The 26726-nt window shown below is 45.3% G+C and overlaps 1 protein-coding gene across 3 annotated transcripts; it reads right to left on the bottom strand.

Moving 5' to 3' along the window:
- Nucleotides 1–150: 150 nt before the first annotated feature.
- On the bottom strand, nt 151–26634 carry FAM20B (FAM20B glycosaminoglycan xylosylkinase). 3 transcript variants are annotated; one of them, XM_058842863.1, is made up of 8 exons: nt 26545–26634; nt 19649–20078; nt 16515–16601; nt 14135–14244; nt 11842–12013; nt 8005–8196; nt 5682–5741; nt 151–3629 (listed from the first exon to the last, which is right to left on the bottom strand). In XM_058842863.1, exons 2-8 carry the CDS (start codon nt 20023–20025, stop codon nt 3398–3400), a joined length of 1230 nt encoding a protein of 409 aa, XP_058698846.1. In that variant the 5' UTR covers nt 20026–20078; nt 26545–26634; the 3' UTR covers nt 151–3397. The 3 variants fall into 3 exon arrangements, with proteins under 3 accessions (XP_058698846.1, XP_058698844.1, XP_058698845.1); XM_058842861.1 differs by having other exon boundaries at nt 19649–20179; nt 26545–26610; XM_058842862.1 differs by lacking the exon at nt 26545–26634 and adding an exon at nt 24404–24502 and having other exon boundaries at nt 19649–20179.
- Between the last annotated feature and the right edge of the window lie 92 nt (nt 26635–26726).

The raw sequence follows: 26726 nt of genomic DNA, 5'->3' as shown, positions 1-26726 counted from the left end.
CAAGCTGCATGTTTTGGACATACACGAGTGGAGAAAATGCCACTGACAACCATTAGCAGAGGAGTAACTGGGAGACAGCAGCAGCAAAACACTTCACACATTCAGCCCACCACATGTTGGAACATGAGACAGACAGGGGAGGGAGAAAGAGACTTAGGCAATCTATTGATGTTGCTTTATTAAAATCTTTATTCACACAATGTTGCTTTATGTGGGATCTGACCCCGGGGGATAGGAGTAGAAAGTCATGATTGCGTTCTGTTTGCTTATTAGCAACTCCATTTGTGCAGCAGCTCCCAGGGGCCTCCTCTGGCATATCCGAGAGGGGGATCTGTTTCCAGCATCTTGCTCCAGCTGCTGCAGTAAATAAATTACCTTCTTAATAAATTAGTACTTTTGAGTTGAAGTTTGTTTGGCAAGACACACTCCAGTTCATCAGCTGCTGAAGAGGAGCTGACTCAAGTGTGTCCTCCCCCTGATGGCTGACTTGGGAAGGAGGAGGTAAATAGCAGATGGCTGATGAGGCTCTTTAATTAGTTCTTGATTTCTGTGCTTCCAGTGCTCTGATATCATTGATAACCACGACACAACCAGTGTGTAACATCTGGGGCCAGCGGGGAACACGTGCACAGTGAACAAGAATCAGAAGGTGTCTTGAAAACCTCCTGGACAGAGCACCTGCCTTGCAAACAATGTTATTTTCAGAGATTCAAGCAGACCCTGTTGGCACCCGGATGTTGCTCCTCATTTGCTTTGCAATTGTTACAACTTAAATTTTCATGGGGTTCTGTGTTCAAGCAAAAGGATCATCACTGCCAAAAGGGCAGAAATTGTCACAAGGCCAAAACCAGATCTTCCTGATTTTGGTTTAAGAGAGGAATTTATTTTTCTTTCCTGCTGCAGAACACCAACCTCCAGTAGTGTTCATAGCAACCAGCAGCATCAATATCACAAATAAAAAAAACAACCCCAAAAACCAACCGTTTCTTGTTTCCTTCTACTGATAATGCTGGACTTCATGCCCTTTGTCCACAAGTAAACCAAAATAAACCAATACCCTGCTTTAAATCTTTGACATTTATACTGGGGAAAAACTTATCTCCAGGTTCCACCTGACAGCAAAAGCTTTAGCTTAAAACAATATGTAAGTCCTCAACACTAATTTAATTTCAAAGACTGAAAGACCTTTTTTTGAACCCATTGTTAAATCAAATGTAAATATCAAGAGTGATCACACAGAAATCAGAAATTAAATTTTGGTAGATCCCTCCCAAAATATTAAGAACTCATGATTAAGCTCAAAGAGAAGAATACGCTTTTTGAAATGCTACAAGCCATGTGTTTCACCATCTTCCCTTTGGGTAAATCATCTGAAATTTCCTGGGAAACAGCTTAAAATAGCACTTGCTCCTGCCCCACAGGCACCACCCACAGCTTCTAAAGTGTGTTCTGTTATCAGGTGATAGAGGTATGAGCTTCACAGTGTCCTCAAAGCTGGCTGTGTGTCACCATCCTGACTAAGAACTCCAGTAAATAACTCCAGGTCCCATCCCATCATCTCATTGCTCTGGGACGCATCTGTGATTGTGGCCAAGTCCAGAAGAGAGCAAGAATAACCTAAAATTCCACCTCAGGTAAGCAGTCACATTCTACTTTCAAGATACTCTGCTCATGCAATGAGAAAAAGACTTCAGCAAAATAAACCAAAACCTGCATTTTTCAGATAAACTGTCTCCCTGACACCTCCTAGATCAGGTGCAGCCAAGGTGCAAGAACAGGAGACAGCTCTTCACCTGCCTGCCACACTGCAGTTAGAGAAATCCTGACAGGAAAATCAAGGAAAAGGGCTCAAACTGACAATTTGGTGCTCTTGCTCTCAAGTCCAGTAACCTGTAATCACTTGGAGAAGGGAGCTCTTTCCTTACATTAAGGACCGTGCTGGCTGAACACTGATGCAAAGCTGTTCAGTTTGGAAATAGTGATGAAGCTGCTTCTCTTCTGGAGACACAAACTGAGACCTGCCCCAAGGTGATCGGTTTTATGACACAAACTCATTGGCAGCACAGGTGCTGAAGGACAACAGGACTAGCACAAGATGAGTGCTGCAAACCTGCCCTGAAAAAACAACTTTTCTCTAGGGTAAAACCATTCATGAGGACCCCAGGAGGACCATCCCAGGCAGAACATCGCAGTGGGGGCAGCAGGAAGCAGCTGGGGAAGGCAGAAAACCTCCTGGAAGTGGTCACAGCTTCTGAGCTCAGCCACAGCCAAACCAGGTGAACGTGGGACCCCAACACTGGGGTACCAAGAACAGCAGTGCTGAGCTGGGGTCACAGGGAGCAGCAGGAAGCTCTCTCAGGTGAGATGAAGACAGACCACAGCTCAGGGCTTTCTGCACACCTCAGGTTACTGCTGGTGACTGGGGAAGTCCAGCAAACTCCTCTTTCCCCAGTCCCACATGCCCAGAGGCTCCACAGCACTCAGGGCTCACAGTAAAGCAGCCTGACATCACTACACAGAACTGCTTCCAAGGACAGATTCTGTCCTCCTCAGCTACAAGAGAATGAAAACTGGGTTATAATGGACACAGGACTGCAAGGATATTTTCTCTACTCAGACCTTGCCAGACTCCTTAAAAAACAAGTGACAAGACACATGGAAACTTACTATAACCCCTTAATTATCAAGTGCTGTATAACCACCCTGTCCTCTCCTAAATCTCCAACCCTGTGGATAAATCTTTGATAGGACTTCAGCAAAAACACTGAAGCATTATCACAAATGAGGCAACCCCTTTTCCAAGCCTTTTATCAAGGAAAAGCCAAGTGAGCAGCAGAGAGGTCCCCTCTCCCACCCCTCAGACAATGAGAAGAACATCCCACCCCTGGGGGGTGGCACAACTCTTCAGTCTAACAGTTATTTTATTCGCCCCTCGCTCGTTCTCTAGAGAAGCAGTAAAATGCCCAACCAGCTCAGAGCTGATTGTGTACAACCCTGAATCAGACAAACTCGCCAGAGTATAGGGGGAAGAGAAGGGGAGAGAACTGTACTGTTCATCTCTGTTTGTCCCCTCCAGATCAGTCCACAAAGGAGTTCTGTATTCCACACACTGCACCAGCACCGAGAGCCGTTTTCATCCAGCGCGACGCCCACCGCCGGCAATGGACACGCCACAGTGGCCACCATGGGGGCTGAGCCATCCGAGCCCCCTGCCCACCTCTCACATCCAGCCCAAGGAAAAAAACAGTGTCACCTCCCTTCCTCTGGCTCGGGAGCTTTCCTGTTCATGTCAGTCCATCTTGGCCACAGCCCTTCTGAACTGATTGTGCTGTTTTTCTATCGCTTTTTTGTTCGTTTGTTTTTAAAAAAAGGAGTTTCGTCTCGCGTTCCGCTACGATTACAAGTGAGACAGAGTCATCCTGTCTTCCACCAGCACAACATCTGGCCCAAACTGGTCTGTGCACTGCTTCACTGTAGCCAGGATGCTGAGGAGCCGCTGGTCCAGGGCGTCCAGGTGAGGGTCGGAGAGCACAGGTGAGATGGGGTCATGCGACATGGCAGTTTTTAAGGCAGACTTCAGGACTCCGTTCTTCAGGTAATTCAGCCTGTTCCAGGTAGAAACCCGGATGCTGCAAAAGAAACAAACACACGTCACCACACCCTGGCCCAGCTGCATCCCACTGGGAATAGCAGAGCCAGCCTCCTGAGGGAGCCTGGCACATCAAGAACGAAGACTCATTGCAGAAGTGGGTTTGGGATGGCAGGGTCCAGGTGAAACTGTGTCACAGACAGGATCTAATGAAACTTGAAAACTGAAGGTGATGAAGGATCAACCCGGTGTGACACAACTGATGTTACACAGGAACACTTCCTGTTGAGAGGACAGAAGGTCTTCAGTCATGACATGGTTTGGAAAAGAAAGAAAAGGAAGGAAAAAGTAACAAATTCAAACAAAGGTCACCTCAGGAAGAGCATCACTGAATAATAATGAATCACAAAAGGCAGTTGACCAAACTTGCAAGAAAGAGAACACAGCAGTGACCTTTCCTCTTCACTGGCCACTGAGCTTGTTTATGTCAGCCAATCTCTACTCTCATGTTCTGTGAAGTCTCTTGGGATTCTCCCCCAAATCTTTCAGGGCCAAATCTTTAGCATCCCTGGTCTAAACTCTGGTTTGATGGCCTCTAATAAAACCAGCAAAATAAGCAAGTGTTGTAACAAACCTACAGTTAAAACAATTACGCAAATGAATTCTTACATGGCATTTGCCCAGTACCAGAAAGAAGGAATATCTGAAAAGCAGGAAATTGCAGAGTCTCTTACAGAGATAAACTTCTCCTCTGGTTGCATTTGGGGAAATCAAGATGACAAAGACTCCAGAAGAATCTCAATAAAGCACGAAATTAAACTTGCATTTAAAATTAATGCAGGAAAAAGAAAGAATTTGAAAATTCTTTAGCTGTTCTCCATGTGACTTTTAAAAGGATCTTGCAGACCATAGGCCAGGTGTACTGCAGCATTCAGGGAGCTGTGCTTAGTGCAAGCAGGATGACAGCTCAGGCTTTCTGCAAAGTTCCCAGTTTTCAGAGGTCCCAGACAATTTGGAAGAGAAAACCTTTCACGGACAAGCTTCATGGACAAGCTCCATTTGGAAGGCTTGGAAGAGTTAATGTTGAAGTGCCAGAGTTAGGAAAGTGGTATCTCAGTGTTTTTTTTCCTGTAAATTTTCATAGAACCCCATAATGACTTGAACTGGAAGGGACCTTAAAGAACATCTCATTCCACTCCCCTTGCCATGGGCAGGGACATCCTCCATTAGACCAGGCTGTTACAAGCTCTGTCCAACCTGGCCTTGGACATGTCCAGGGATGGGACCTCCTCAGAGGGAAGAACTTCTTCCCAATATCCCACCTAACTCTGCCCTCTATCAGTGTGATAGATTCCCCTTGTCCTAAATCCCTCTCCAGCTCTCTTGGAGCCTCTTTAGACACTGAAAGGGGCTCTGAGGTCTCCCCAGGGCCTTTTCTTCTCCAGGTTGAACACCCCAGCTCTCTCAGGCTGTTCCAGAGGATCAGAGCTCTCAGGCTGATCCAGACCTTGCAGGATCTATTTCCTAATGAGAAGTAGCAATGGCCTGGTAAGAGTGTACACAGAACAGAAATCATAAAGTCACAGCCTCTGAAAATAAAACCACAGCTCAGAAGGCCAAACAGAAACAAAACTCTACAAAGAAACTACAAATTTTACTTGAGAGAAGCCCCCTGAGCAGGACTGCAGTTTTCTTTAGAAGCCACATTTGAAATGATTAAATTGCCAGACACGTTGGATCCTTCGCTTCTGCCAGGGAGAACTCAAGCTGGGATGTGAACTTTGATTTATCAGGAGCTGGATGGGGACTGGATTTGCTGCAGATGCAAAGCACCTGTCACACTGACTGTGGATAGATCTGAACCAGTGACCTGGAGGTAAGACCACTTTGTGCAGCTAACCCTCCAGTGTACATGAAAATGGATCCCTCAGCTTCTCAGGCAGTGACAATCCATCAAACAGACAATATCTCAAATAAGTACAGCACTGTGGACCCCAGCAAACCTCTTCAGGTTGCCAGAAGGCTCACAAGTTAATGATATTGCAAAGGACAGCAATTACATAAGTGAACAGCACCCCTGTGTTTCACTTACATGCAGCACTGATAGAGAGGAGCCAAAATGCTTCTTTCATCCAGGGCAGGGTTTCCAAAGCTGAAAAGAAAAATTAAAACTGAGTGAACCAGCTGAACTCCTAAGATTGTTCTCAACATAAAGAGCTTTGTGAAGAACTCAGAGAAATCAATACTAGGCAATTTCATGCTCCAAGAGATCAAATAATTTAAATTAAAATATAAACAGGCCATGACCAGTCACAGATGTAACTCTCATCAGCATCAGCTAAGCAGGTAAACAGAAGCAGCACCAGCATACCCAGTTCTTTATCAGACCAAGGCACCTTAGAAAGGCATTTCAGAGGAGTCTAGAAATGATGCAGGGGTGAGGAATAAGTGGTATTCTGGGCATGCAGAATGGGAGCTTTGTCTGTCTGACACAGCTGGACATGAAGGAACCAAACAGCAACAACCAAAGAGCAACAGTTCACTAACAAGGTGATCAACTCAAACATTTCAAGCCAGAAGGCTTCCACAGTATTTCAAGCTTCATCTAAACACATGCTGAATTTATTTTTCATAGTTTCACCTTCCTCATAATACTGTTTTCAACTAAGAACTTTCCCTTTGTCTTGGGTTGCAATGCAAGATGTAACCTAAAGTCTGTATTCTACTACAAGCTGTTAAAACCAGGTGTGGCACTGTTCTTTTTCTCTTCCATGACCCATCCCTCAAAACTGCAGGGGGATCTCTTCTGTTAATGGGCCATTGACTGATAAAATGACATCATCCCATGGGAGATGCTCCACCCAGGGGGAGGAGCCCAGCATTCCTACCTGGATATAATCTGAGCCTTGGAACACCACAGCCTTTCTTCCTCTGGCCCATCTACACCACCCCTGGACCTTCAGAGGAAATCTACACCCTTCCACAGGGTCACTGCTTCAACAGAACCACATCTGCCACTCCAGGAGGACTGCAGCCACCATTTAATGAAACTGCTACCAACACCCTGCCCAACAGGGTGTCAGCTTGCATTTTATTTTACATTTCCTACTAAGTTGCAGGTTTTTTTTAAATTTATACATACTAGTAAAGAAGTGTTATTCCTACTCCCATATCTTGGCCTGAGAACCTCTTAATTTCAAAATTACAGTAATTTGGAGGGCGAGGGTTTACATTTCCCATTTCAAGGGAGGCTCCTACCTTCCTCAGAGAACACTTGTCTTTTCAAACCAAGACACCCTTCAATAAAGATGAGTTGCTGCAGGGGCCTGGCATTATTCTACTCAAATAATTCTGTTATTCATAGCTTTAAAGGTATATAAGTTCCCAGGGAAGTGGTCATGGCACCAAGGAACATCTGGACTAAATTATGAGAAAGGCAAGTAGATGATCTTTATATTTTTAGGAAAAATTAATCACATTGTTATGATTTAAACAAGGCTGTGTCTTCAATACGATTTTTAACCTATAGTGGACAACATACAAAACTATAGCAAAGATAGAAGAACTCATATTCTAAACACATTTTTAAAACATTTTTGTTTGGGTTAGTGTCCACATTTAGAACATCATCATATTTTGCTTTTGGTATCATTTCTACCTCCACATTAAACTTTTAACTTTTCAAAGCCTGAGTAGGCATATCAGAAGGCAGGGAATGCCAAATTATTCAGAAACACATTTTGAAAAGATCTGCTTTTATTTCAGTACTCATTGATTCGTGATAAATAAAAGAGCTTAAGTTTTCTTCCTTTAATTAAAAGCCTAAAAGGAAAGGGCTTTTCTGGGGATAGGAGGAGAGACTTGAGGAAAGCTTTCAAAGTTGCTTTGGGAAATACTGTGTTAACTCAGGAGTTTCTGTAGCTTGAGCAAGACTTTGCCAAGACAAAAGAGTATCTAGAGCACAGAGTAGAATCATAGAGTCCTAGAATGTTGGGTTGGGTTAAAGTTCATCTTGTTCCACCCCCTACCATGGGCAGGGACACCTCTCACTAGACCAGGGTGCTCCAAGCCCCATCCAACCTGGCCTTGGACACTTCCAGGGCTGGGGCAGCCACAGCTTCTCTGGGAAACCTGTGCCAGGGCCTCCCCACCCTCAGATGGAAGAATTTCTTTCTAATATCTGATCCAAACCCACTTTCTTTCAGTTTGAATCCACTCCCCCTTGTCCTGTTAGCACCACAGCCTTTCAAGGACTCTAAGACTTGGTGAATAATTTCTGATAAAAAAGAAAGACGATTACAAAAGATATTAAAGAATAAATTTGTGAGAGAGAGCAAACAGAGAGAGACAGAGCAGATAAATGTGTGCCCTTGCGCTCACCACTGCCAGGCCAACAGGACTGTCCCCAGGCTCACCTTTTGGCATTATCCAGCAGGATGAGCATGCTGGCTCCCTCATCATCCTGGAAACTCTCGTAGTGGTGCCGGTCGGCGTTGCCGATCAAGTAGTCAAAGATGGCCGTGTCGATGATGTCGAGCAGGCGCGGGCCCGAGTCGTACGGGGACGTTTTCTTCACGGCGTCGCAGTAGCTCTCGTCATACTCCCACCTGCAGCCAGAGAGGAACCAAGCAGCCCTTCAGGGAACCACCACTGCACAGCAACAGCACTTAGAGCTGCCCTCAGTCACCTTCGAGTGCACCAAGAGAGGGGAGCAGCCCAGGCTAGACCAAGAAGGAAGAGCTTGACAACAGCGTTTCATGAGAGAGTAAACCCTGCATTAACATCCCAGCCTATGGAGCAAGCTGTAGTTTCAGCTCAAAGATACACAAAGATCATCTTCCTACGGAAAATGAAGTCAGAGTTTGCTTCTTCACAACTCCACAGTGGCCAGGCTGTCTTGTGGGAAGATTACAGCCATGCCTTTCCTCCCTCAGCTTCCCAAGGAACACTTCAGTAATGTGTCTGTTTCCACTGCCTTGAGCTGTTTCCATCTGGCTTTCCAACCATCCCCTTCCTTTTTTCTTTCTAATGCAAATACCCTCACTGTGGTTAGTAATGAGCCCCTCTGTCCCCTGGAGAAGGGCTTCACATTGTTCACTCTCCTTCACTCACAGCTGACTCTTTCCTCTCCTCTTCCTTTGCAGACTATCTCACCTTCTTCTCCACTCACAAGATTTCAAGCTTCCCTCTTATCTCCTTCTCCAGGTAATCTTGTAACATGGATGTCATGTCTCAATTCTCCAATGCTAGGATTTTAAATTTTCTCATTTTCTTCTTTACAGATTTCAAAGCTATTCAACACCACCACCAAAACAGCCAAATCTCTGGTGTATATCCTTTCCATCTGTCAACCTAAATAACAAGGACATCTTCCATGTAAGGACTGAAACAATCCTTCACAAAATAGCACTTAAATTGGAAATGCCTTAAACCATCTGTGATTTGGAAACAGAGATAGAGGAAACACAAGCTGGGAAGACTTGCTGACATGCTCAAATCTGCAGACAGTCATAAAAGTAGGAAGATCAGAATCTAACTACAACTGCCACATACCCCACTTCATCTTCCAGTGGTCTGGAGCCAGAGGTCCCAATATCCCACCTTTCCTCCAGGTATCCAAATCAGAGAGGTTAAAAATTTATCTTCTCAATGTTTCTGATAAGAGTTCCTTAAATGCTGTGCCTAAATCCCCCTAGGAAGAGGGATTAAGGTCCAACTCACACTCAATGTGTAGCACAAATCCACACAGGAGCAGTCTCAGAACCTCTTCTCCTTGTTCTGGATACTCTTCTTATGCTGCATCTCACCCTTCCTCAAGTGTTTCTTTCTCTCTCATTTTACTTTAGAGCAGTACTTTATCTCCTTGCCACAATTTTTCAGATAAACTGCTCTCTCTCCTCATTTTCCATGCAGTCTTTCAAGAGAGACTTTTATTCAACGCTCATTTCTGATCATTTATATTGTATTAGCACAGGCCTTGGAAGGTCAGGGATTTTGTCTATTACACCTCCATTAAAAATTACATACACTAATGTGCCTCTGTGAATTGTGTTCAAAAGGTCAGCTCAGAAGAGTGGCTAGAGCAGGGAAAAATTCTTATAGAGTTATTTTTCCACAATTACCAGGCACAGAAAAAGGAGAGCATGACACCAAGAAACTTTAGTTCTGATCTCTCAATGTGAAATGGGCAGCATGACAATGTGAAAAACACCAGAAACTTGTAACCTCATTTGAAAGAGGCAAGTGTGAGTTTAAATACACCAAATATCAAATCAGCAGAGGAATCAAGATAAACCCCTGTGTAAGCAGGCAGGGTGTGATGAAAAGGAGCCTCTCAATAGGAGGAACACCTCCAAGAAATGCATCCCATTCATTACTGCAATGTACCATGTACTGAACACAGCTGATTTTGACCTGCTGGGAAAGAAAAAACATCTGCTGCTCAAAATTCAATCTGTGCATTTTATACTCTAAAACAATTCAACAGAGCCTTTGGATGAGATTCTGAGAACAATCACATCATTGGAAATCAATGGATACTTTAGATCAAGGACTGAAAATCTCTTCTAATCACTTTCAAGTTCAAGACAGACTTGGAAAAATTTACTGAGCTCAAACCCATTTGTTCTGGTCATAGCAAAAACATTCCCACCTCAGGAACTCAGATGCGTTACATCTATTGCAGAAAGCTGCTTAATGAAAGACAAATGTGGGATTTTGCATTCTTTACATGCTGAGCATGGTCACTAAATACTGATGGCATTCAAAGCAAAGGACTTTCCAGGGTGTGTTGATTTGGCACAGCCTGATTTTTTGGTGACAGGGGAAGGCCACAGGAGTGGCTTCTGTGAGAAGCTGCTGGAAGCTTCCACCATGGCTGACAGAACCAATCTCTGATGGCTGGCAGTGGAAGCATGATGAGTGATTCCCCAGTGTGGAACCTAGACGAGATCAACTTCTCGCGCTGCGGGATCTTGCAAGAATCTTGGGGCTAGTGGAACTTGTTGACAATGGTGCCTACTACAAGCAGCAGTTTTTCTTCTAGTCAGAGAAGAGGAGGAAGTGAGGACATGTGAGGGAGAACAGCATGGAGACACCAAGGCCAGTGGAAAAGAAAGAAGGGGAGGAGGTGCTCCAGGCATTGGAGCTGAGATTCTTCTGTAAGCTGTGGTGAGGACCATGGTGAAACAAACTGTCCCCTTGTAATGCATCAAGTCCATGGGGATGCAGAGATCCACTCACAGCCCTTGGGAAAAGTTCTCATGGTGGAGTGTGTGAATGCCAGAGAAAGCTATGATCCAGTGGGAGACTCAACTACAGAGACAGAGAGGCCCCTGCTTCCAAGCTAGAGCAGCCTATCCTTAAAAGACTGCACCCTGTAGATAAATGATCCATGCCACAACAGTTTTGGGATGACTGTTTGCCCATGGGAGGGACCCCATGGCATAACAAAGGAAAGACTTCTCTCCCTGAGCAAATGGAAAAAGATCTCAAGTGATGAACTGACCAAGACCCCCATGCCCTGGCTCCCTGTGCTGTCAATGGGAAGGGGCTATGAGGAAAAAAAGGTGTTTCAAAGGCTTATTTTACTTCTCATTATCTTCCTCTGACTCTGTTAATAATAAACTTACTTCATACCTTTAAATCTGGACCTGTTTTTCCCTTAGAGTGTTTTTTTTTTTTTCTCCCAGTCCTTATCTCAACTCATGAGCCCTTCATTAATGCTTTTTTCCCTCTCCTCTGTCCAGCTGTAACAGAAGAGGGTGAGCAAATGACTTCCATGAGCGCCTGGCATTTGGCCAGTGTCAAACCATGACACAGGGCCTAGCTTAAGTTAAACCAGTTCCACAACTCTGAAAACAAACTACAAGGATCATGATATTAAGTATGGCACAGTGCTACCACATTTCAGGGGCCACAGCATCAACAGAACAAGAGACAAGTCTTAGCTTGCCCACAGACAAGATTTTCAGAGCCTGGAATGACTGCATTGTGGAGTTCTGTTCCAGCCAAGATACAGGAAAAGGACAGTGCTTAGTATTGTGGAAAACAATGAAGATTTTTTTTGTTTTCTCATTTTTATTTAAATTTTATTCTGGACTTCTTGGCACCTACAGTTGTACTAAGAAAGCTGTCGACACAGCTGTAGGTTGTGAAAGCACTTCATGCTCTTTAATTAACCACTGTATTTGCGAGGGTCATTTTAGTGCAAATTATCATCTATAAAGAATAACACTGCCATGTTCTCATACCTGGCAAGTTTTCCCTCCCGGTAAGTCCTGCCCCAGGGGTGCCGGTGTTTCTGGAGGGGCCAAACGTCCGGCAGCCACAGGGTCACTGAGCCCTCCATGATGTCCCCGTCTGCACAGGCTGGCTCTGTTTCCCGACAATAGTAGCACTTCCCATAGAAGCAAGTGTTGTTGCCTTAAAAAGAAAAATATTAAGAGGTGTCAAATTAAGAGGTGTTAATGCAAGGAATCTAGCTGAAAGTCAGGAGCATGTTGTTGCAGTGGAGGCTGCCCCATGACAGGATTTCAGTGCACTTGCCTTTGTGCTTCCTGTCTCTGAGAGGGAGAGGTTCAAAAGAGATTACACACACATCCCCTCATTCAGAGCAATTAAAGAATATGAAAAGGAAAGAGCAGTTATCCTTTCTAATGACTTTATCACTCTGAGAATTAATACAACGTTACACTATCAACAAGTTTTTGTGATCCTTTCGTAGTCCTGACTTTGCAATGTTAACACTGCTTGTTCTTCACATTTCATACTTCATGGATCAGATTTCCCACTTATTTGAAAAAGCTGACCAAAAAGACGTAAGTGAAAAGACACACAGCAGAACTTGAAGGGATCTAGTGCCCTGAGAACTGCCACATATCTCAGCTACTTGAGCTGACTCAGGAGAGGAGACAGAAACAATTATCACTCTCACATGATGCAGGCATGGAGATCTGTCAAAGGTTCATCAATGTCTTCCGACAGGAGAGGAGCAGTAAAACACTGCAGCCTTTAGTCCACTAACACTGATGCATCCTGTAGCATCAAGTAATCTGGAGCAGTCTGCATTAGTAGTTTCAGTCTAAGCTTTTCTATTTTCCCCTTCTTAACTCACCTTCACTTGATCCTCACCAAGTTAAATTCAGTTCCATTCTCACAGATGTCCTTCCAAAATATTCTTCAGATATGTCTCACTTGGTTGTGATTACTCTCTGTCCTTTCTTCCTTTAGTTCTACCTCAAATATCCTCCCCAGAGCAGGCCCAGCTCTCCAAAAGCCATATTCTTCCCTTTCCATCCTCACACATCCCTGCCTCTCAGCCAGCACTCCTTTGGAGCCCTCCATCCAGACCCTGTGCTCCCAGTATTCTGTCAGACAACCTGAGGATGTCAGAGATTATTACAAACACAGAGCTTGCAGATCAGAAGTCGTATTTGTATGGAAATCTTCAAGTCTCTCTTCCCATCCAGGGCCTGCAGCAGGTCTAACAAGAGACAGAATTCTTTGAGATTCTAGCTGTAATTCCAGTAAACCTGCACTGAGTATGAATGAATTCTCTCTTCAAAACCTCAGGAACTTTGTCAAATTTGGCTTGACAAAAGATCATAACTCCTCCACAGATCCACCCATTTCTTTAGCTCCTGCTTTGCAGAACAGCAGTTCCAAGGAATCTAAGGAGGAGCAATGAAAATTTCTGGAGCCTTACTTCTCAAGCCAGCACTGCTGCTAGTGAACAGCTTGGTTATCTTGGCTGAAATTGGAAAACATAAAGCCTGCCTGAGGCAGGCACCCCATGTGAATGCCAGCAGAGTCTGGCGAGGCTGAGCTGCAACTTTCATCTGGAAGTTGCACCTTCTAAGTGGCAGTGTCAGGCAGCAGGTGAGACTGCCAGCAGCACTTCTAACAGGAATGTTACCAGAGGTAAGGAACAATCATCTCTGGAGCCTTCTGATTAGGAAACGAAACAAACAAACAAAAGAGTAATAATTGGATGGTTTATGAAAGCCTGAGGGAGTTAAGGCTGCAGTATAAGTAATTTCTTGGTGCTTAATGACCACCTGGTAGGAGTTCACATTAATAGCTTCTATTATGTGCCCTTCACAGCATTATTACTGTAAACAACACAGGGAAGTTCTGCCATGTTTGGTTTTAAGTGCTCTGCAGGCTCTGATGCAGCACAAACAACATCTAATACCAACCAGTGTGTCAGCTCTATAAATTATCCCAAATCACCACTCGCTTCACATTAAATACGTTATTCTTTTCAGGTCTAATCACAGATTTTTCTAACCATCTCTGACAGCAGAGAGAAAATTCTTACTCAAAACAAAAATCCCATCTGGAACAGCAGCATGAGGGAACACTATTTGAACAAAACCAAGTCCTCCTCCCCCACCAAAGAGGGTTATCCAAGATCTCTCCTGGCACAGAAAGCGCTTCCTGCATCATGGTTCACTGTTCTATAGCTGTGTCAGGTTCTCACGGCTTTTTCCCCATTAAGCTTTTTTCCTTTCCTGGGCAGCACAGTCCATGGAATCCACTTACCCACAGTCATGAAGGTGCCCAGGAGCTGCTCTGTGGCCACTGGTTTGATCTCTGTGCGCAGATTCACAAACCTGCCGACCACCAGCGGGGCTCGGCGGAAACCCAGGATTCTGATTGGGGGGCAAAAAACACGACCTGAGAATTTGCAACATCGGCAGCAGCTCAAAATTATAACAAAAAACCCTCACAGTCTCTGTCAGAGATAACAGAGACCAAAGAGTAAAGCTGAAGCCCTGCAGCTACCTCCTCTCTAAGTAAGGAAATTAATTTTTCTTATGTGCCTGGATGTTAAACTTGCTTTATAGGCCATCAGTGACACTCCTTTATTAAAGCATTTGCAGCAGAGCAACAGAGGATGCACCATGCTCCAACTCTCAAAACTCAGACCTCACACCAGGAATATCCATCATGTGTCTGAAGCAGTAAAACCATATGGCCCGTGGGCTGGTCACCTGGAAAGATCATTTTAATTTGTGGGAACCACTATCTATTGAAATGTTATGCTTAAGCCAAATTCAATGACACTTGAAAGCAACCAATCCAAGAATTGTTTTGTTTGGCTCAAGGAAGGAGAAGGGGATAGAGAATGGTAGAACAAAAGTGAATGCCTCAGAAGTGCCTGGAAAAACAGAGGTGGGAAGAACAACCATAAAACTTGGAGTTACAAAATCCAGGTTCCACTCCCATGCCTGTCACAGCCTTTGGTCTGTGACCACAATTGACTCGGGCATTTGTAATGGAATTTTAAAAGTGCTTAAAAAAGAACAAAGATCAAAGAATTGCCAGCCCCAACTCTCTTAATGCACTTTTGACACCCTTTTGATAGTCTTTGCATCTCAGAAAAAGATCCTGAAAAGGCTCTTTTGGAAAGAGGACAACTGACACTCCACAGATGTATTGGGACAGTCACTCCAAAAACTGAAAAGGATTTGTTTTAGATACTCAGTGAGTAAATCCCCTTCTGTAAGTAGAAAAGTAACTCTGAGAAAGTGCAACACAAAATGTCTGTCTGAACAAGTCATGTGCATAAGGACAAAACTCAGAGCCAATACTGAGCTATGCACAGCCTGAGTTGTTTCTGATGTTCCAAGAAAACAAGCACAGAGCTGAGATGTGGAAAACCTGCCCCTGTATTTTCAGACCCACAGCTGAGAGGCCACGATCCTGGAAAGCACAGCCTCCCCATCAGTGGTAAACACACAAAATGATCCAGGATCCTTCTTGAAACAATGACAACCTTGGTGTTCCTGAAGAATAAAGAGGTGCAGAGCCACAGAGAAAGGCCAGAGGAAAAAAAGCACAAAATCATGACCAAATGGACAACAAAGAAGTGTTAAGTGGGATTTGGACACTGGAAGAGGCTCTGACTGAATGTTCAATTGCTACTTTTTCAGGGAACCTGAAGCCTGTATGCTTCTCTAAAGCACAAATGCACTGACATCTGGCTATATTACCTTTTTTTTTAAATCTTAATATACCATGATTTTGGCCCACCAGCACAAGCTGGCTGTAGCAGCAATGGGTGTTATTCAACCAGTTATCACCCTAGATATTCTAATTCTTCCTAGAATTACTGATTTCTACTGTGAAATGAGTTCCACAAGTGAATCAGGACTAACAAATATCTCTGTCACCATCTATGAGTTTAGTCACAGTGATAAGGCTCTTATCTATGTTCTGAGAAACTTCAGTTTAAGTTCAACCATTCTACCCTTTGTTATATTTGTCCCTCCTTATTCTTTTTCTCAAGATTTTAATTGTCTTCACCTCCAAATCTTCCTATGAGGAAACAGAGACTGTGCTCATTTATGTTACGTGAAATTGCAGCCCTAACAGCATTTCCTAACTATTGACATTCAGTGTCTGGTGTTTTCTGTCCTATTCTTTGAACATCCTATAATTTTCATTTTTTTCTGTAATTGCACCTCCAGCACAGGTCCACAAAACCACCTGGGTACCCCAAGCACAATTAATATATGAACTGCTGGTTTTCCTCTAGGATGTACTGATTCATATTTAATCTAGACTAAACTGTTAGTCTTGACTTTTTAGTGAACTGGACATGAACTCAACACATACATTTAGTATTTCAGACTCCTCCACAGCATTTGGCTAAGCTCCTTCTCCCCTGTAATATTAACCAGAGTGGATTCAGGGCTCATTCTCCTTTCCAAACTTTACACAAGTATCTAAAATATTACACTCTTGGACAGATCTTAGAAATGAAGTTTCACAGAATAAGCTAATTCTTATTTTGGCTTCAATGTAGTAGATGGGCAGGTTAGAGGTCACTCCCATCTGAGGTGTATTCTTCAAAGAACTCCTTCTTTCCTGGTATTTTCCAAAGGCAATAAAACCAGCTAAAGCAGTAATTCCATACCTATCCAAGTGAAAGGCTGCCACTTCTGCGTTGTGTCTGTCGTAGCCAGCGTAGGGTTCTCCTTCCACTATATAATCCCTGGCATATCTGCAATTGAAATAAGTCAAATGAAGTGAGTCTGTGTAGAATTCCTGACAATTTTACTGTTCAGAGTACCAATTTAATAACAATTTAATAACAGTTAGAGAGTATCTGGGTCACTTTCCAAGTGACTGCCAATGGGAGAGGGGAAAAACATCAATGAGATTAAAGTGTCCAGACTGTTGAAGTGGTAAATAAGGAGGAAAGGTCATTGATGTACAGTGGTCTCCAGAGCTTGGGAAGCAGTTCACATTCCAGCTAATAAATTTTAATCCAACCATATGACAAATCACATCTTAGAACAAAGAGCACAGACCCTGCTATGGAACAGGGGGCTATTTATACTGGAAAGCAACAATTCCACAAATGATTTTGGGGTTAGAAAGAATTGCACATTAACAATTCTCAAATACAATCTTATATTGTGGAAGAGATGGTAAATGCAATCTTTAGTAGATAAAAAATCAGCAAGAGTGAACCAGAGGACAATACTGGGTATAAACAGAGCCTTTATTTCTGGCAAAGAAAAGACATAATTAAAAAATAAGCAAAAAATAGAAATTAGCCACTCATTGCAACAACAATGGTGTATTTTGGTGAAGTGCAAGGCTTTTTGCTCCTTTTTTTAATCTTTTAGTAGATGGTACTTAGTCAAGGCAAACACCAATTTCTCAGCTTCCTGACATTTCGATCAGTGTAGATCCTGCTTTAGCACCACACTGCAGCTGAGTGTGAAATACCACAATCAATACCAAGCAAATGGGCAAAATGCAACATGTTTTCAAATAAAATGAGGCCGAATTAAGTTGCCTGTTTTCTCATTTCCATCTATGTATCAAATTGTGTAAACTGGATTCTTTCCAGCAGAATTTGTATTCAAGCAGTAGCAACAAAAGTGTAGGAGAAGGCACAGAGCTCGACTTTGATGTTTTAGCCTTGCTCAGGAAGGATGTGGGGTGAGAAGACAGTCCATTTCCCCAGCCTGAGCAAATGCTTCAGCTTCTCTGCCAGGCAGCTCAAAACAGAATTCACCAGTGCAGGATTCCTGCCAAATGGGAGCTTCCAGAGGCAAGCCAGCATCTTCTGTCACATATACCACCATATGTGATGATTGCAAGTATTATTTGTTAGTAAATTAAGCTGAATTTCAAGTAAATTTGAAGTGAGACAGTTAATCCCCAGGTTAGGCAGGTATTTGGTATGTACTTACAGCTGGCTTTTGGAAACATGGTCACTTTTTGAAAGCTGCAGAGCTGGGATTTTTTAGTAAATCCTGACCAAACTTTTTGTTTCCATGCACAGTAGGCATCTAGTCCTTTCCAGAGCAAAAGTAATGAGGGAATTCCTTCTTCCCCAGCTGCTAAGTTTGCTCAGAACTGTTTTCAGCAGTAACTTTGACAGAGCTTTCAGGTCCAAAGCTGGTTATATACTCTCTTGCAGTGCCAGAACAGGACTCTGCCCACAAGCCTGGCTATTCAGTAGCCACAAACAGAACATGGGTCTACCAGGATGGCCAAGGCCACAATCTCTAGTACTCCTATAAATACTCCAGCTGCATGTGTCCTTGGTGGAGCACAGTGCCTGTGTTTGCCTGCACAGACAGGGCATTACAGAACGCAATTTAACGCTCGGTGAAACCCTTGATTGCATTCCCTGACACAGAAAGCTCTGTGGGAATGCTGTGAATACCCAGTGCTTTCACTGAAGGAGATGCCTCTCGTACCACCAGGACTTTGTGTGCAAGGCTCACACTGCCTGGGCCTGCAGGGGAGCTCCAGCCAGAGCAGGAATTGCCTGTTCAGAGATTTTTGTCTCATTCTCGAATCACAGAATCACAGACTGGCTTGGGTTGGAGGAACATTTCATTCCAATTCTTCTGCCGTGGGCAGGGACACCTCCCACTAGACAAGGCTGTTCCAAGCCCTGTCCAACCTGGTCTTTGAACACTTCCAGGGATGGGGCAGCTACAGCTTCTCTGGGCAACCTGTGCCAGGGCCCCACCACCCTCACAGGGAAGAATTTCTTCCCAATATCCCATCTATCCCTGCCCTTTATCAGTGTGAAGCCATTCCCCTTGTCACTGCAGGTCCTTGTCCCACGTCCCTCTCCATCTCTCTCCAGCCCCTTTAGGCACAGGAAAGGGCTCTGAAATCTCCCTGGAGCCTTCTCTTTTCCAGGTGAACAGCCCTAGCTCTCTCAGCCTGTCTCTGAGCAGGGGTGTTCCAACCCTCAGAGTATCTTTGTGACCTCTGCACTTGCTCATCAACAGGACAGGAAACCGTAATGCCTGCTCTGCTTAACCCAAAATCCTTTTCTGTCGTGACACTTCTCATTTGCAGTGAAATTTCCTAAAACACACCTGGCCTTACTTTTTAACATCTTTCTTCTCCTTTTCCCCAAAGACAAACAGTTCAAAAAGCTTTACAGTTAAGACTCTTCAGAAACATTCAATCATATAAAATTTTTCTGAGGATCACTGTAAACCAAGGCCATACCAAGGAGTTATCACTATCCTCCATTCTTAAGTTCCTCCTCCAGGTCTCACCACTGGCAGGCAGGAGGCTCAGGGGCTCTCACTCTGACCTACCCAAACCATTTTTACAGCCTACATTCAACTACATCAGACACACAGATGTACTTTTAAGACCACTGCCAAGTTCTCTTCCTTCTTGAACTGCACCCTCCCCTGGCATTCTGACACAACAAGGAGACGAAGCTTGTCTCCAAACTGCCAGAAGCTGCACTTCCACGGTCAGAAAGATACGGTTCAGAAACATCAGGTCTAACCAACACTCCCTCAGGACTGAACAGTGATTATTCTTTCAATCTAAAGACAGGCTGTAATGAGCATCAAGGCTGTACAGCCTGAGAGACAGCTGGCACAGCAACATAGTGTTACTAGAGCACCAGCAAGGCTCTATTCTGCCTCAAAAATAACAGGATGGTCCTTCCACTTATAGAAAAATTCACTGAATGTTGACGTGACAACATGGAGGAAAAAAAAGTATATAAATAAAGCAGTTATTAATGCAGTCATTGAAAGCAGTATTTACCTCTTGGGCTTGAAGACGACCTTCTGTCCTCCTTCAAGTATCAGCAAAGCTTTCAGTTGCGTCCCTTTGTATCCCACATCAGCTTTGACGATCTTCTTGGTGGTCATGGCGTGCATGACAGCGCCCAGCTCGGGGGTGTCCTCGGGGTACACCTCGCGGGGCACCACCCACTGCGCCGCGATCTCCCAGGGCGACTGCAGCGTGTGCTCCAGCCGCGGGTCCAGCGCCACGCGCAGCCCCGACAGCATCCGCTGGAACGCGCGCTGGTCCTCCCGGTTGGCGGCCGACGTGTCCAGGTTGTCGATGAGGAAAACCTTGGTGAAAATGAAGATGACGAGGAGGATGGCCAACAGCACAACTCGCTGCTTCAGCTTCATGGTGCCCTTCAGCCCTTCTCCCCTGACCCTTTCTTCCGAGCGTTACGGGAAGTCTGTTGGAGATCAGGGTGAGGAAGGGGATGTTAGTTGATGAATTTCATGGCTAATTTGCATTGTAAAAGATGTCTCACCACTGAAGCATCTCCTGGTACCCCTAAAAATAAACAAAACACAAACTTACAATCCCGCAGATCCCACCAAACTCAAAATCAAGTTTGTGCTTGGAACATAAACCTGCATTCGTGGAAACTTGTATCCTAAAGCCCCAACACTTCTGTTAAAACACACTGGGTTTGTTGCCTTCCTGCAGCCTTCCTGTGATCTGCATGGAAGGGGAAATTGCCAGATAGCATCTCTGCACAGCTGAAATCAGAGCAGCTGCAACCACCACCGGCAAGACTTTTGCAGGGAACCGTAGTCTAACGCGATTGCTCCAATTTCACATGTGCTCCTCCACTAGTGCGAGATCCTGTAAGTGCTGGTGTCCTAAAGACCTATCCCTCAGAAAAGCTCCCAGGTAGATTTTAAGACAGCTCACAACAGTGAGAACAGCTGCTCAGCCTCCTTTCCTGAAGGAACAAGACATAAGGACAGAATAGACTTAATTGTTTATTGCCTTTCATTTGCTGCCACTGTAATTTACTCAGCATTTTTTCCATTCTTAAAAAAAATTGAGCTGGGGTGGGAGAAGACATCTTCACTTCCTCACAGTTAACTAAATACCTTGTGCACTCAACTGTAAAACCCATAACCACAGAAAATATACAAAGTGTCTGCAATCTCAGTCAAACTAACTAGAAAAAATATGCCAGACCACTAACCCTTGCCTGGTCTCAGCAGCCTCACCTATGACAGTTAAAGCCACATCTGTTTCGATATTGACAGTGGGCTGCAAGACATGTCTGGCCCCTCAAAAAGCCTTGGCTAGGGCAGAGCTCACATGTAAGGACCAGAGAATGCATCATCAACTGTATTCAGTTAAAAGGACAGAATTACCTTCCTAGTATTAGCTGAATGCAGTCAAAAGCTAAATGGAAAGGGGACATGAGGCACACCTCTGAGGGGCACTGGGAGCCAGCAGCAATCTCTCTTTGCACCAGCCACACGGATCATGCAAACCCCATCAAACAGCACCCTGAGCTGGGGGAGGACTGACACAGAAAAGCCTTCCCATGCAATTTAACAGTTAAGTGTATAAATCAGCCACAGTTAATCATGGCTGGGGAAAAATGAGCTGCCACAGGCTCATTTACCAACAGGACAGCCAGGCCATGCCTGGTGAGGCACACACAGGTCACAGCCATCAGTGCAGAATCAGGCTGGCACGGTGTAAGAGTGTTAGTATGAAAGCAGATGCAAACCCACAGAGGACTCCATAGCACCCAAAACAAATTTACATGAGGTCTAGAGCAGACCCATGCAGCTGTGTGGCTCTCCCACATCCCTGACAGCACTCACAGCAGGACAGAGACCCCAGGAAGGGCAGAGGGTAGAAGTGCAGGGATGCTTCAAACTAGAACTGTGGTCCCCTGTTAACTGTGCAATACTGATTTTAATCTGTTGGAAAATAAGTGCTTGTGCTCATACTGAAAGAGAACAAATCACATGTTTATATGGAAATTAGAGCATGTATTATTCTTCATCTAGTTCTGTTTTGGCAGCCTGTTCTTCTCCAGACAGCACTGCCACCTGCACATTACCCACTGCAAGCACAAGAATGAGAAGCACAGACAAGGAAGATGCACCTGACCAAAAAGCTCTCATTCTTGCAGATATGGACTCACTCAGGAAGAGATCCTTAAATAATAATCACATTATTCTTAAACTTAAGCAGACAAGCAAAGCAGACTGGCTGCACCTGTACCCTCTCATTTTGACTGCATAATTCACCTCTTTAAAACTACTAATTCTGAATCATTTTGAGCACTGCTGTAATCAAGATCTGCTTCCATTCATTTTTAAAATCCACTTGAGTTTGTAAGGAATTAGGCAGAAGAACAGAGGTCATTTCAGAACAGCTACTCCTCGCTGTGAGATATGTGTATGTGTACACACACATTTAAAAGAAGTCTCACAGCTCAGTGCTGGCTGACTAAAGCATTAAAGCACAGGGCAGGATGTTCCACACCTCTGGAGCTCAAGATGAGCACTCACTTTTCTAGACTGATTTCCAGGAATGCTGGGTTTCTCTAGGGATATTCCTCCTGGGACTCGTGGGGAGAATACAGCTATAGTCACTTAAATTAAAGGTCATTTACTTAGTTTATGTTTTGTGATGGCTTTGAAACTAATTTTGGCTGAAACCCTTCAATGAGGTAAAGAGAATTTACAAAATTAAATAAAATTAAATATTAAACTATTTGCTGGTGAGTTGGCTCTCACTTTTTAGCGACATCTGAGGACATGAGTCATCGGCTGCTTTCCTCCAACAAACACCAAAGCACCTCAGAGGTTGCCATGCAATCAATTTCCCAGTGTGCTCCTTGCACACAGCCTGCACTTTGCTCCTTGGTGTCAACATTACACTCTCTGCTCTACAAGCCAAGGGAATTGAATCCTTTTATGAACAAGTTTACCACGGACGGCAAGATCTTGAGCTTACTGTTTTAAATTGAAGATGGCAAGGGTGACAGCGTTGAGGCCATGTAAGAAAATATTTATGCAGTTTTGGAAGAAAGCAATTTGAAAAAGGCAAGTCTTTGGCAAAGTCTTGGATTGGAAAGGAAGATTATGAGAACTCCAGAAGTGTCAAGCTGGCCCTGGAATGAGGTCAGAGATGAGAAAATTGAAATAACAATACACCACCAAAATTTTAGAAAGGAAGAAATAAGGTGAACAGAACTCTGTGGCATGAACGGCAAAAGGGTCTTGGACAATGGCAAAAGTAAACCCAGCTAAAAAGAGAAAACAGACAGAAATAAACAATCCTCACAGCTTTTTAATGCTCTAGTCAACTGCAAGGTTTGCATAAGTGTTTTTCACTACCTCTTTGGGAAATTTCCTGATCAATTCTTTCTCTTATTACAACCAGGTCTGTATTCTCAGCAAGTATGAGTCTTCCAACTCAGTATACAAATAACAGCATCTCCTCAGTATTATGGTGGGGTCAGGGTGCACACAAACACACCAGTTCAAAAAACAGCATGCAATTTGCCTGTTAGAAAAATCTCAGCTACTATAAGCAGCCTACAAAGTTAGCAGAAAAATCCTACAAGACATTTTTTATTTGAGTCACAAAATCAATGCTGTGCCTCAGATCACAATCTTATTTTTATATTATAAGGCTTTTTAGCTGCTATGTCAAAAATACTTGTGTGTACAATTTGCCAGGATTTCATTATGCTCCAAGTCACAAATCAGGTCCAGGGGCAGGCAAAGGTTTAGTTTGGCAGCACAAGTACACAAAAAATCTTAGCTCAAACAGACACTGATCTGAAATGGATATGGTGGGAGCAGAATCTAATTCCTGTTTAATGCAAGGGGTTTTTCTTATATACACTGTAGCTTTTGGGATCACCTATCAAAAGGTCTTTAGAAGTTCTCCAGTAAATCCTGAAAAATGCCTTGAAGAAACATCATATACAGTAGTGATATTTTCCTCTTCCCAAAACATCCTTCAGTCTCACCAGATCAATCTTCCTTCCCATCCTCCCCCTCTCTGGCCAGCTCCTTGGTGGCTCATGCCTCCCCTCTCTGTGTGAGCCTTGTTATTCCACTTTCCACAGGCAGGCTCCCACAGACCTTTCCTTGGATTTCTCAGACTCATTCTGTCACTTCCACTCTCTGCGTGCTGCCTGCCTTGTGTACAAGTTTAGTCATCTAGCGCTCAAGGCTTCCCACATATTTACTTGTCTGCTGTTTCTCCATCTCCCTTCCTGTTAAAACCCTCGTTATCTACAGGCAAAATCTGTGACAGTCTACACTCAAACTTTCCACAAACTGCACCCCCAGCAGAGAGCCACGATACTGATAAATATGAAAGAACACAAGCATTTTAACCACTGCAATATCTCTGCCTGCAGCTGCAACCATCAGTAACCACCTGAAATATTCTCACACAGCTTTGGAAAGAAACAAAATCATTCTGTCCATCTGTCTGCCTGCCTTTGGCCTGTTATATCCCTTAGTAACTTTAGAATCTGTCGCCTGCATTTCTACCAAATTTGTCAGAGGAACTCTTGCATGAGCTTTACAAAAACCACAGGCCAGATAGAGGACAGAAGCCTTGAGAAGCCAAGGACAACTGGGTAAATATCCTGAATCCTTCCCAGCTGCCGGCACAGCAAACAGGAACACCTGACTCAGCTGGCTGCATAAATAAAGGGCAGATTGGGATACAGGCAGCTCCTGGGTGCAGCCCTGGGGAAGGAGAAGTTACCAGGCACCGAAGCCACTGGGAAGCCCAGGCAGGAGATGCTGGGGTAGGATGTGGCAAACAGCTCCTCAGAAAACCAGGCTGCATTAAATTCTCTTTGCAGAATGACTTTCCACCAAGCAGTGTTTCCTATGGAAACAAAGTTTATATAATGACACTTTTCACTTGGATCCACCAGCTAATTCCAAACACATCTGAGAGGACAGTAGATGTTTTGAGGACAGGGTTTATGTGTTTATTGGAAGCTGGCGGCCAGGGGTGCTGCAGGAAGGGCCGTGGTGTTGGCTCAACAGCTGTCTGCATGCCTTGGCCATGTGGGCAACCCATGTGCACAAAGTTGGTAAGGGCAGGGAGCTGGGAATGCCATGTGGGCAGGGAGGGATTTGGAGCACTGAAATGGGGAACAGTACACGACAGGGGCAGGAGCCAAGGGTACTGAGACAGAGGGTGCTGGGACCTGGTTAGAAGAGAGCTGGAACAATGCTCCCTTGTCCCCATCCCAGTTACTGACATTCCACCTGACCACTACAGGTCAATAAAGCCAGCTAGAAATGCTTTAGGGAGCCTTGCTCCACTTGGAAATGAAGCCAAGGCAGTGAGAAAATTCTGCAGTTTCCCTTCTCCACTCGACATGTTTATTCAGCTCCTACATAAGTGCAGCATTAAAAATTTAACCAGGGTCCATGTACCCATCTGGCTTTCAGCAGCAATGAGCCTGTCTCTGCTGTAGGACAATGCCAACCACCCTCCTCCACTCCTGAGGACAGGCAGAGGGATTCTGGTGTCACAACCCAAAGCTGACAACTTTGTACCACAAAGCAAAATCAACTTTGCACCTCAGGTGGAGGCAAATCTTGTAGTGACTATGTAGGCCAGACTTAAGGACACAAGGGGTGAATGGAGCCATTTTCAAATTAAAACAAGACACAAGAATGCCTGTTCTGTAAAAAGTACCAGGTGGGATCCACTCCCAATGAATCCACTACAAACCTAGGATCTACATTTTACACTTTACTCTGTTTGCTCAGTCCCTAAAGCACTATGGATATTGTAGGGCCTCAGAAGGCACAACGAAACAGCTGCAGTGCTTATGCACACCTGTATCCAGAAAGAATCCGAAGAGAGATATCCTTTAAAAAGGGTTAAACCCACGGCTTTGACAATCAGAGTCAGCGCTTCTATGAACACACGTTGTGTTTTTCCAGCGGTGCTCAATGACCTTCGCCAAGCTGCGACTGGCACTCGGTGAGAGCCCACGGTACACACGGCTGCTCCCGAGGGTTAAGAGATGGCCAGAGAGGCTTCACAGCTGCACGGGGCTGCGTCCCCACCTCAAAGCGAGCATCCAGAAGAGGAATGAACCGCAGGAGTGCGGACAAAAATTCCCATCTGCCAGAGCTGCGTCCATGCAGCCCCCGCCGACCACATCGGGCAAAGCCGGGGGGTGTCCGGGGGCCGGAGGTGTCAGGAAGGACGTGGAGGTGCTGGAGCGAGTCCAGAGAAGGGAAGAGAGCTGGGGAAGGGTCTGGAGGCTGATGAGGGGCGGCTGAGGGAGCCGGGGGGGGCTCAGCCTGGAGAAAAGGAGGCTCGGGGGGACCTCCCCGCTCTTCACAACTCCCTGACAGAGGGCTGTGGCCAGGGGAGCTCGGGCTCTTCTCTCAGGGAAAAAGCGACAGGACAAGAGTACGGAGCCTCAAGCTGCGCCAGGGGAGGTTCGGGTAGGACACAGGGAGGGATTTTTTCACGATAAAAGGTGGTTATGTATTGCAATGCGCTGTCCAGGGAGGCGGCGGAGTCACCGTCCCTGGAGGTAAGGAAAGCCTGGACGTGGCACTTGGTGCCATGGTGTGGTGACAAGGTGCTGTTGGGTCACGGGTTGGACTCGACGATCCCGGAGGTCTTTTCCAGCCTCACTGATTCCCTGATCCTGTGATTCTCCCGCCGCCGGTTCGGCCGCAGGGGCCCCTCCGGCGCTCCGCGGGGCGCAGCCGCCCCTCCGCCCCCTCCCTCCCGCCGCCAGGCCCGGGCGCCCCTGCTGTACCCGCCCCGAGCCGCAGTGGAGCCGAGTCCCGTCCCGTCCCGTCCCGCTCCCGTCCCTCAAGCGCCGCCGGCCCGGCCCCGCCGCCCGCGCCCGCCGCACTCACCGCGCCCGCCGCCCGCCCGCCATGGCCCGGCCACCGCCGGCCCCCGCCAGCCCCACAACATGGTGCCGCCCAGCGCCCCGCTCCCGCCCCACAGCCAATGGGCGCCCGCCCCGCCCGCCGCGCGCCGCCCGCCCACCAATCAGCCGCCAGCGCTGCCCCGGCCGGGGAGACGCGGCCGGGCG

This window comes from Poecile atricapillus, chromosome 7 (genome assembly GCF_030490865.1).
Source record: "Poecile atricapillus isolate bPoeAtr1 chromosome 7, bPoeAtr1.hap1, whole genome shotgun sequence".
NCBI lineage: Eukaryota > Metazoa > Chordata > Aves > Passeriformes > Paridae > Poecile > Poecile atricapillus.
The sequence above is the reverse complement of the archived record's forward strand: the minus strand, read 5'-3'. Positions and strand labels throughout refer to the sequence as shown.

What these genes read in the sequence shown, in the direction of transcription:
- FAM20B (XM_058842863.1), bottom strand. Translation starts at nt 20,025, where the DNA reads ATGAAGCTGAAGCAGCGAGTTGTGCTGTTGGCCATCCTCCTCGTCATC. An exon ending in GGGCACCTTCATGACTGTGG is followed by an intron (nt 12,014 to 14,134) that starts GTAAGTGGATTC and finishes TTTCTTTTTAAG; the next exon opens with GCAACAACACTTGCTTCTAT. An exon ending in CTGCTGGATAATGCCAAAAG is followed by an intron (nt 5,742 to 8,004) that starts GTGAGCCTGGGG and finishes TTTTCTTTTCAG; the next exon opens with CTTTGGAAACCCTGCCCTGG.